The sequence below is a fragment of the Mustela putorius genome, unplaced genomic scaffold, assembly GCF_011764305.1.
Source record: "Mustela putorius furo isolate JIRA1106 unplaced genomic scaffold, ASM1176430v1.1 tig00000640_pilon_pilon_pilon, whole genome shotgun sequence".
NCBI lineage: Eukaryota > Metazoa > Chordata > Mammalia > Carnivora > Mustelidae > Mustela > Mustela putorius.
Genome location: NW_025421432.1, coordinates 9,288,358 through 9,298,981, shown reverse-complemented (window position 1 = coordinate 9,298,981; position 10,624 = coordinate 9,288,358). Strand labels below are relative to the sequence as shown.

Sequence of the window (10,624 nt, the reverse complement as noted above, 5' to 3'; positions counted from 1 at the left end):
CCCCTTATCTCATACAAAAATGATTTCAGGAGGTCCCACACTAACGTTCAAAGACTTTCACAACTCATGATTCATTTGCTCTTCTTTCACTGGTTCCTGCAGGAAACCACTACTTTCTCAGTTCACTGAAGGCTCAGGGGTAAAACATTTGGCCAAAGATCTAAGTTGGTTCATTAATTTATTCGACAAATATTTATTGACCACTTTCTATGTGTTTATGGACTAGAAATGCAGTCACAAACAAAACAGATATATCATGTTGTTGTGACCATCACATTCTGGCAAAGAAAATAAAGAAGATAACACTCTTTATGGGAATGTCAAATAGTTATAAGGGTTATAAGGAAGCTGGTTCTCTTTTACATGGAGTGGCCAGCAGGGACTGAAGAAGTGACATTTGAGCAGAGGCTCAAATGAGGTGAGGACTCAGCGGAACAGACGCTAAATTCTCTCAATTCCGTTTTTTAAAGTGATTGATTAATTGGGGCTCTTGGGTGGCTCAGATGGTTGGGTGTCTCCCTTTGGCTCAGGACATGATCTCTAGATCCTGGGATCTAGCCCTGCATCGGGCTCCTAGCTTGGCGGGGAGTCTGCTTCTCCCTCTCCCTCTCTCTCTCCCTCTGCTTCTGCTCTGTCTCTCTCTTTCTCAAATGAATAAATAATATCTTCTTTAAAAATTGATTAATTAATAATTATTATTAATTTTGGGCATGCAATTTAGGCTACTAAAACAGAGACCTACCCTCTTTTCCCCTGGATTTTAACCCAGAGGATGTAAGATATGGAACAGACATAATCAATGCCTTTGTTTGGACTTACTTGAGAATGATGTCAACAAATAGAAGAAGAGAGAAATTTGTACTTTTCAGGTAGTTGGATCAGTGAATTCCATGTTTCCTAAATGAGTGTGATTTGGGGTTTTCTATACTTATTTTTGGAGGGAATCCTAACTGGTATGGAAACTCTCAGATTCTCATCAAAAGTCTGTACCTTATATTTTTGTATGTGACACAAGAAAGTCTTAGAAGAAAGCAAATGCAAAACTTGCTCCATGAAGCCCATGGGCAGTGGCTTAGAAAGTGTTAAGAGACAGCTTGACGGTTAGCCAAACAGAAAGATGCAATTCAAAAAAAAAAAAAAGAAAGAAAGAAAGAAAGAAAGAGGAAAGCTAAAAACCATTTATCATAAATGCAAGTAATTCTATATATTTTAGAATAGGCCAAGCAAATTATAGTAGTTTATTTTTTAAAAGATTTTATTTATTTGTTTGTTTGTTTGTTTATTTATTTGAGAGAGAGATTGAGCACAAACATGAGTGGAATTAGGGGCAGAGTGAGATGCAGAGTCCCTGCTGAGCAGGGAGCCTCATGTAGGACTCTATTCCAGGGCCCTGGGATCATGATCTGAGCCGAAGGCAGACCCTTAACAGACCCTTAACATGACCTGAGCCACTCAGGCACCCCCACAGTAGTTTATTAAGTAATTATTTGTTGCTTTGAATTGCTATGCATTTGATTCATACAGGCAATCATTAACTGATTGATTCATTCAAATAATACTCAGCATGAATTGTGGGGCCAAGAACTATTTTAGAGACTAAGGATATCATTGTGAATATGACTGGTAAATTTTATGCATTACGGTGCTTATATTAACCTGGGGGAAGATGTATCTATGTATCTATCTATCTATCTATTAACCTGGGAGAAGATCTATCTATCTATCTACCTATCTATCTATATTTTATATATAATACATATATATAACAGAAAAATATAATAACAAGTTGTGGCAAGTGCTATGAAAAAAACCCACAATTGTAGCATAGACATTAGAGGTAGCATCTCATTAGAATGTGATGGAAAGGAAGGTGGTCCACTCTGATGGGGAGGGGCTGAAGCAGGAAAGCTCCTTTCAAGTGTTATTTATGCAAAAACATGAACAGTTTAAAAAACTATCTAGCTATTCTAACATAAGGGGTGACATTAAGTGCAACCCTTTGAGGAAGCCATCATCAGGCCTGATTTAAGAACAGAAAGGCCATTCATAGGGCTGTAGAAAGTGACAGAGGGAGTGGTGCTTGATCCAAGCTTGGAGAAGTAGGTAGGCTGTAGTTGATAGGGAGCTCTGGGGGACATGGGATAAGAGTTTTAATTTTATTCAAAGAGAAATAGGAAGCTACTGAATCTTTCAATGAAAAAAAAACATGGAGTTTCACATATTTCTATTTTAGATGGCCTCTGACAGGGGTTTGGAGAGCGAAGGATAGAAGAACAAAAAAGGAAGCAGGGAAACTTGGTAACAGGCTTTTGTGATGGTCCAGATGAGAGAAGATGGTGGAACGAAATACACAGGAAGTAGAACCATCTTCTTCTGATAGCTTAGATGGGGGAAAGTAGGGAAATAGAAGAAATCTACAATAACTTCAAGGCTCTGGACTGGAGTCAACTGAGGAAGACATGATATCATTTAATTAAACACAAAGAGCAAAAGAACGAAGTCAAGAGTGGGTCCAGAGCCGTTATCTCAGGCACACCACGATGGCCGGACGACTGATCCAAATGCAGATGTCAAGTTCAAAGTAGTCAATGGCATACAAGGATGGGCAGCTCAGAGAGACCAGTGAGGACCGGGGATGGGACGCTGGAGGATTCAAGCAGAAGGTGGTGGTTCCGTGTTGCGGTGAAGAACTTGGACTTGGCTGCCGGATGGCTTCAGCTTTGATTTTGGTTTCGCCTCTCACTGGTTGAAGTCATTTAACCTCCTCGAACCTCAGCAAGTGAGCATGATCAACAATGCCAGGTGCAGAATGAACCTTGAACATGTCAGTTAGTATTGACGTTATTCTTGTTCTGTTGTAATTATAGCATGAAAATAGTGGAGGGTCCTCAAGGGAAAAGGATAAATTGAGAAAAGATGAATCATTGAACTAAAACCAGAGGCTCTCCAAAATCTAAAGGCCGGGTAAAGAAAGAGGTGGCTGACGAAGAAAGAGACCAGGCATAGCCAGTGGGGTGAGAGGAAAACCACAGTAAAACCAAAGTTGGCAGCTAGGACAGCAGTTAAAACAAAGCCAGAAAATTACCCATATAGAGCCCAAACTGCAGGGGAATGGAGAGTGAATGAGAACAGAGCAAGGGGAAACAGCCAATAAACACCATTTGTTTGAGAATTTTTTTTTTTTTCTGTAAAAGGGGTCATAAAAATAGGACAGTGGTAAGATGAAAATGTATTTTATAAAACTGAAGCATAATTTCAGATATAGAATGAATTAAGTCTGCAGATAAAATTTAAGACTGAGGTGTTTTAAAATAATTTGACTCTGCATGTCTTTAGACTTAACACATGTTCTCAAAGACATAGCTGTAGCCACCATTTTTTTTTGCATTTATATATTTTTTATTATGTTCAGTTAGCCGACATAGAGTACATCACCAGTTTTTGATGTAGTACTCAATGATACATTAGTTGCATATAATACCCAATGCTCATCACAACACGTGCCCTCCTTAATACCCATTTCTTGGTTACCTCATTCCCCCACCCCTTTCCGTTCTGTAGCTGCCATTTTTTTTTTTTTTACCTTCATTCAGTTCACTAGTGTTAGAGGGAATTCCTGACTGAGTTTTGGCCAGAGCATATGTGATATGTGTCCGTATGTAAAAATGACCTACTGAAAGGGAGATGCTGGGAGGCAGGAAATATTTAGAGAAACACGGATCTCTGTCACAGAAGGAGAAAACACAGAGGATGTGTATAAGTGCAGTGAACTGGAGGGCAAATGTTTAAAAAGAGTATTTTTCTGATGACTTCTACCATCATTCTAATGACTTCCAGTGAATAGAAAAGGACCATGGGAGGTTTTAGAGGAGAAAAAAATGTTATAAAATAGACCTATGAGAATAGTAGATCTGTTGGCCAGGGTTGAAGACCGGTTTAAAGAATTTAAAGTGACACCAATCATTGTTGTGTGTGATTTTAACTGGTAAAATACAGCGGCTCAGAGGCAAGAGAGAAGAAAGTTGGGAGTAGTAGTCAATTAAAGTTGAGGTTTTTCCAGGTAAGCCCAATGGAAGAGAAAGAAAAAAAAAGAGAAGAAAGCAGAGAGTGCTTAAAAAGGTATAAATATGATAATGGTGCTTCCTATCTAAAGATAAAGAGAGATATAAAAATAAGAGATGTGGTGAATTGTGGAAAAGTGGTGGCGGCTATGGCAAGAGGGTCTCATGAGGCAAAAAGAAAATGATAATAGTGCCCCATTAGGTGATGATGGAGCTAGAAGGCATGAGAGTGATGGTGAGTGGCTGGGTAGGAACGCGGTAGCTTGACTGTACCTGTGAAGCTGAAGGAGCCACCACAATAGATGGGTCATGTACACGGAGGCTGGCATCCCTGGAAACAAGGACAGGGTCGGAATAGAGGGTATGAGTGAGCCACGAGCTAAAGTTAGCAACAAGAGGATTGGCTGGGAGATCAAAGATTTGATGACCGGGAGAGATGACAGGTAGTTCAGCCGAATGCCATGCGTTTCGGAATGGGCAAAAATTCTGAAGGAGTAAAGAGGACGAATCATTTGGAAGAGAAAGTGTAAAACAAGAAAAATTGCTCCGTCTTTGAGTTATGTGAGTGAAGAAGGAAAAAGAAAAAAAAAAATCAAACCCACCACAGCAGCAGAAAACTTTGTCAGGAGACAGCCATATTCTTTTAAGATCGAAGGAGCAAAGGGACGTTTTCCAAAAAGAGACTGAGGGCAACAGAGAATTTGCAGATTGCAGATCAGCCTTGAAAGATTCTGGAGGGGGTGATAGGATCAGATTAGGGTAAACAGGTAGAAGAGTGTATATGGGTTTATGGTCCAAAACTCCAGGACTCCTCCTGATGAATACAAAGTCCGTAAGGCAACATGGGGATTCTTTATAGGAAGGCAACTAATCATTTCAGGGGACAGTTTTATTCTTTATAATTGGTGGGGTGGGATATCTACACCCTCCTTTCGCTCTTACCAATGTGGCCTTTTGGGGCAGAGGACAAGGACGGACTGCCGTATGTGATCATCAGAGGGCTGCTCTCTGTTCTCTACAGAACAAAGATCATCACCGAGAGAAGGCCATCTTGTTGAAAATTCATTCCATTTAAGCAAGCAGGATGATGTTTAATTAATTTTGCTAAGCATTGTAGCCATAAGGATTTGTAAACCATTTGGGGGCTTAAAGAGATAAAGCCAGAAAGCCTCAGCTACTACTAGATAATGCAACTAGTCTTAATAACTGATCCCCTGAGGGTTTCGGATAACCAAGCTCAGGCTCTATTAAGAAAATTATCAAGAAACTAAAAGATATTTACCAAGGATAAGAGAGGCTGGACCCGGTAATTAATCCTTTTCCCTACTATATAGAGATTAGGGCCTCATGAGATTGTTACAAATTTGAGCTCCCACAGTTCAACCTGGATTTTGAAAATATTGGAGAAAGTCCAGATAAGACCAAGAGATATGACTTAAAAATTCTCCATATTTTATAAGGAGCAGTGAAAGGTTCATCTATTTGGAAAAAGAAAAGACTCAGGAATGATCATTTCTGCTTTCAATTCTGTATTAGGACAAAGAATTTAGTTATTAAATTGTCATGAAACAACTGCATTAGTAGACAACGTTCTGAAGCCTAAGAACAATGTCATGTAAACCAACAGGTCACTAAAGGAGAGTGTGAAAACGTTATTTCTGCAAATAGAATCTTACAGGTTCAGCCAGAGCCTTCGAGAATAGAAGGGACTACATAGATGCCACCTTTGTCACCTGACAATGTGTGCAGAGTATTAGATTAAATCATGGAGGAAGAAGAAGAAATATTAGGTATTTTCATGGATATCCTATCCATCTCTATTTATCCTAAAGCATTTAAAAGACCCTAACACCTAGTGACAGGCAAACAGCCTCAGAATCTAAAAAACTGAGATGCCACTGCATTTCTACCGTCACCAGCATCCCTAAGATGACCTCACTAACATCTGGGAACTTGACCCAATTTGGTTTTCTCTTTGTGTCACATGGGACACTGGATAACTTAATGTTTTTGTGTTGCCCATCTGTGAATGGGGAACTTCTCTGATGGAGAATGTGTTGAGAGACATATATAAACTCCTCTAACACACTGTGGGGGCCGTTGCTGTGACAGCGCCAGTGTGGGAACTCGGATTCAGTCCTCTTTCCAGAAGTGCTTCTGAAAGTAGCATCCATATCACGTGGCACAGCAAGGAGGCAGGGAGGGCGTCCCTACCCCCCAGGGTGGCTTCTCTGCTGTTGGAGAGGGCTTGATAGAGTCTGTACTTCCCCCAGAATCACTACTTCCATTACAAATAAAACTGGTCCCAAGAAAAATAATGCACGTCGAGCTCAGATCACGTAGAAGTGCAGAAGCAAGTGTGGGTGCCGAGGCTAAGGGCTGAGGGAGCCCTGAGTCCATAAGCAAAGGAGTTTGGGGTGGGGAGGGAGGACAGCAGGGAAGGCAGAAGGAGGCGTCAGCGTCCTCAAGACAGGCTTCCTCCTCGATCAGTGTGCCCTAATGCACTTCAAAATCTAATATGGCTATTCACTTCTGGTCACGGAAAAAGGAATCCTGATGCACAGGTTAGAACCAGACTCCTGGGTTTATGGAAAGCACACCAGAAGCCAGAATACATGACACAAGTTTCATCTTCCTCTAGAACTTTTGCAGTGTGAATGGAGGCAAAGAATACGAGTTTAATACAAACATATTTTCTCTCCAAACCTGTAACAAAGCTGAGTTTCACAAACTATATCAGATACTAGGAGCCTACAACAAATCTTGTATGCTGGGGGAAAGTGTTTTTATGTAATTTGATTTGTTTGGCTCTGATAGATAAAAGAGAGAAAAAAAAAAAGAGCCTTTTTTTTCCCCCAAAATGCTCAAATCATATTTATGCATTGTTTCAGGATTTTTTTTTAGTGGGCATGCAGAGGCTTTATTGTTTCATTGCTCTCAGAGCATTCCAAACAATCAAAATAATTTGGATTTTTTTAAACTTACCCAACATTAAACAGGTAAGACTTTTGCAACATTTACTGAATTTCAGTTAACATTAGTGAAAAGGGAAGAAAGCCATTTAAGACATGTAAGGAAAATTATTTCTTATTAGAACAATTCTAAAATATTCACCTATAGTATTACCGTATACATTAACTTTTTTTTTAACTGGTGAACTTGTTAGAGATGAAATATAGTAAAAGCTACTTTTTCCATTTAAAATGTTTAGGGGGACACATTGACAATGATAACTCCCTTAACATAATTTCAAGAACTCTGTATGCTTTGTCATTTGGATTCTACTGATTATTTCGAGGGACTCTAAAGTAATTTGGGGTTTCTAAAGACTGAGAAGCATTTCTCAAGGTTAGCTTTCCCAAACAGAAAATTGAGTGTTATAAATTCCACCTCCCACAGACCAGAATTCACAACCATTGGTCAAGGGCAAATACTACCAGCTCTGCATCTCCAGTCACTCCGTGCCATTTCACCAAGTAGGAGCCAAAGGTAAGTTTTTATACTTGCTTTCTTCTTGGGTCAGAGACTTTTTTTCTACTATAATAACCTTTTAAAAAATAATTCAGTTTGCTTTAATATCTCATGGTGAACATTGATGCAATGGATTGGGTTTAAGTTTACTCTTTTATATTTATGTGATTCTTGGAAAATCCAAAATTTTGAATTAGCTCAGGAATTAATACCTGACAGTAAAATAGTTGATCTTAATAGGAGAGATGCCAATAAAATTACAGTAGTTTCCAATATATTCCTTAAAGCAAGTGCCCTGACTTAGATCATGTTTCTTGCCAGGATAACCAGGCACTATTGATCAGTATTGATTGACATATTAGGCAAAAGAAGAAAAAGGGGAGATTTCAGGTGTTTAAATATATACTGATGAGCATATGGGAATTGGGCATTTGGAGTGTCTTTTTAAGGTCTATATTTTAAGGTTTTATATAAGCATAATTTGCAAAATCTCATGACCTGTTGTGAAGTGCACAACAAATTCAACAGTCTCAACAAAGACTCTATGTTAAATACTAGTATAGTTACTTGACAGAAGAAACATCCTTTTAAAACTGAACATAAAGAGGTGTTCTTCGTAGTTCCAGGCTTTGCACAGACTTTCTTACTGCTGATAGCTCTAGGTGTTCTGCACCATGCAAGTAAACTCGAAGAACGTAGACACTTCTAATCAAATACAGAGTATGAAGTGAGAAAAATAACCAGCCAGTGCCTAATTGCTCTGAACAATTACAGTGGCCAGAAATGGAGAAGGAAAATATTCTTTCAAGGTTAGTACTGGTCCCTCTGAATGCCTCCCACTTGAAAAGGGAAGAATCGTTCCTGAAAGATTTGTAAATCACACCATTTGATTAAATAGGACTTTGTTGGTGACTGCGTCCAACAGTTCCAAATCCCCAATCCTGCAAAGATCCTTGCAAAGGCAGGTAAAATAGAGGCTTCGTTTATCCAGTGTGAATAAAAAAAAAAAAAATGGTTCGAAGAAAGCATAGGAGGGAATAAAAAGGAGCTCCTTGTCCTGCTTCTCATTCTCCGAGGGATTTCATATCCCTCTGCCTAAACCTGCTTCATAAAGACTTTCTTTCAAGTAACTGAAGGTCGGTTTGTCTGTCAGTGCTTTCAAGTTTAAAAGTAATATTTATCATGAATTCCCTTTTACGTGTGTGCATAGGTACAAACAGCAGAGGTTCTGTTCTTGAAGTAGACTTAAGAAGTGTATCCAAAATACAAAACCTTTAAAATTAGATATATTTGATAAAAAGTTTTACAAAGACTTTGCTTCCTCAATAAATAACCCCCAAGTAACATTTTTGATAGACCCAACTTAGATGTTTAAAATTAAATAGGAGAGTTTTTTTTCTAAAATAAAATGTATTCAAAGGAGTATATACAGAACAAAAATAATTAAAATTATAAATGTTAAACATCTATTATATGTACATATACACATGTATAACATATCCTACATGTTATAAATATTATTAAAATAATAATATTTTGATTGAATCCTCCCCAAAAGCAGGATGTGATCATGGAAAATATGAATCATGCTTAACAAAGAATTACAAAACAAGAAACTTTTTAATCTTATGTGTGTGGAAATCTTCCTCTAAGGAAATCTTGCCAAATGATATCTTTTAGACATGGATTCTTATTGATTCTGAGTTTAAAGCTTAGATGGCTACTAAGAATTGAAAGAAAACACTAAGGACTAAAGGAAAAATAGTTTTCTTTTCTGCTCCATTTAGTTAAGAATAACTTTTGAAAAGTATTGCATGAAATGTTAATGTGTACATATATTAAGTTATATATATATATATATATATATATATATATATATATGATACCCAGAGGCAACAAGGAAGTAAAAGGGGGGGAACTCTTTCATTATTTTGTCTGGAAAAATCCATAAGCTTGAATGTGCAAGAAACAGTTACGAGTCCTAGTTAGGTCACTAGCCAACCCTGTTTTGGTTTCCTCTTCTGTAAAATGGAGTAACAGTTATAATTCTCCTCCTCTTCCTTCTCCTCCTCCTCCTCCTTCCTACTCCCAGAGTTGATTAAAGAAACTTAATGCTTAGTAAAAGGTAAAACTCTGATGCAGAAGCTTTTCTGAATACCTGCATGGCAATATTTCCACATCCCATTTTCTCTGTGTTTCTCTATGAAGTAAACTCAATTTCACTGTAATAATGTGGATGGGTTTGTAATTAATTTGAACATCAGTATCAATAGTCTTCAGAATCCATACAATTTCCTGTGTTATGTTTACAAATGATCCGTGTCAGGAGAGCTACCGGCTTGAGTCCCACGGCATTGACTTTGATTTATCATGCCTCTTTAGTGATAAGTATTCATATGTTATCATCAATTAAATATTTATACCTTTTGGCCTTTTTTGATTAGGAAAGCTTGAAAAATGAAAATGTTGGCAAGACTCATTCTGGGACTTGTCATCTTTGATGCCGCTGGGACCGCTCCAACTCTGGAACCCATCAACTATGACTCAGAAACATATGACACTGTCTTGGAGGACCTGGATAATTTATACAACTATGAAAACATACCTATTGGTCAAGCTGAGGTAACGAATTCCTCTCATTCTTGAGACTTCTAGAAGCACGAGTATGGGGAATTACTGAGATGCGTTCCTTTCAAAGAGATTCTTGGTTATGTATCGGTAGATATGTTCTATCTTAATAATTTCATATTAGGGGCACTTGGGTGGCTCAGTGGGTTAGGCCTCTGCCTTCAGCTCAGGTCATGATCCCAGAGTCCTGGGATCGAGCCCCGCATCAGGCTCTCTGCTCAGCGGGAAGCCTGCTTCCCCCCTCTCTCTCTGCCTGCCTCTCTGCCTACTTGTGATTTCTCTCTCTCTGTCAAATAAAATCTTAAAAAAATAAAATAAAATAATTTCATATGAACCCTTCCTTTGAAATGTGTTCAGTCTGCTGGAGGTTAACATGGGGACACACTTTTTCTTTCTCACAGTTCACTTCATTTCCTTTATATCTTCTCACAAAATTAAAGCAACGACAATGAAAGAGTGTCTAT

The 10,624-nt window shown here is 38.4% G+C and overlaps 1 protein-coding gene across 1 annotated transcript in view; it reads left to right on the top strand.

Annotated features, from left to right (window-relative positions):
- The first annotated feature begins 7,476 nt into the window (after positions 1-7,476).
- EPYC (epiphycan) overlaps positions 7,477-10,624 on the top strand; it is a 38,567-nt gene continuing 35,419 nt past the window's right edge. The window contains exons 1-2 of the mRNA XM_004748558.1: positions 7,477-7,550; positions 9,977-10,154. Of these exons, the coding sequence (XP_004748615.1) occupies positions 9,990-10,154 (165 nt within the window). The 5' untranslated portion in view covers positions 7,477-7,550; positions 9,977-9,989. The remainder of the gene's footprint in view (positions 7,551-9,976; positions 10,155-10,624) is intronic.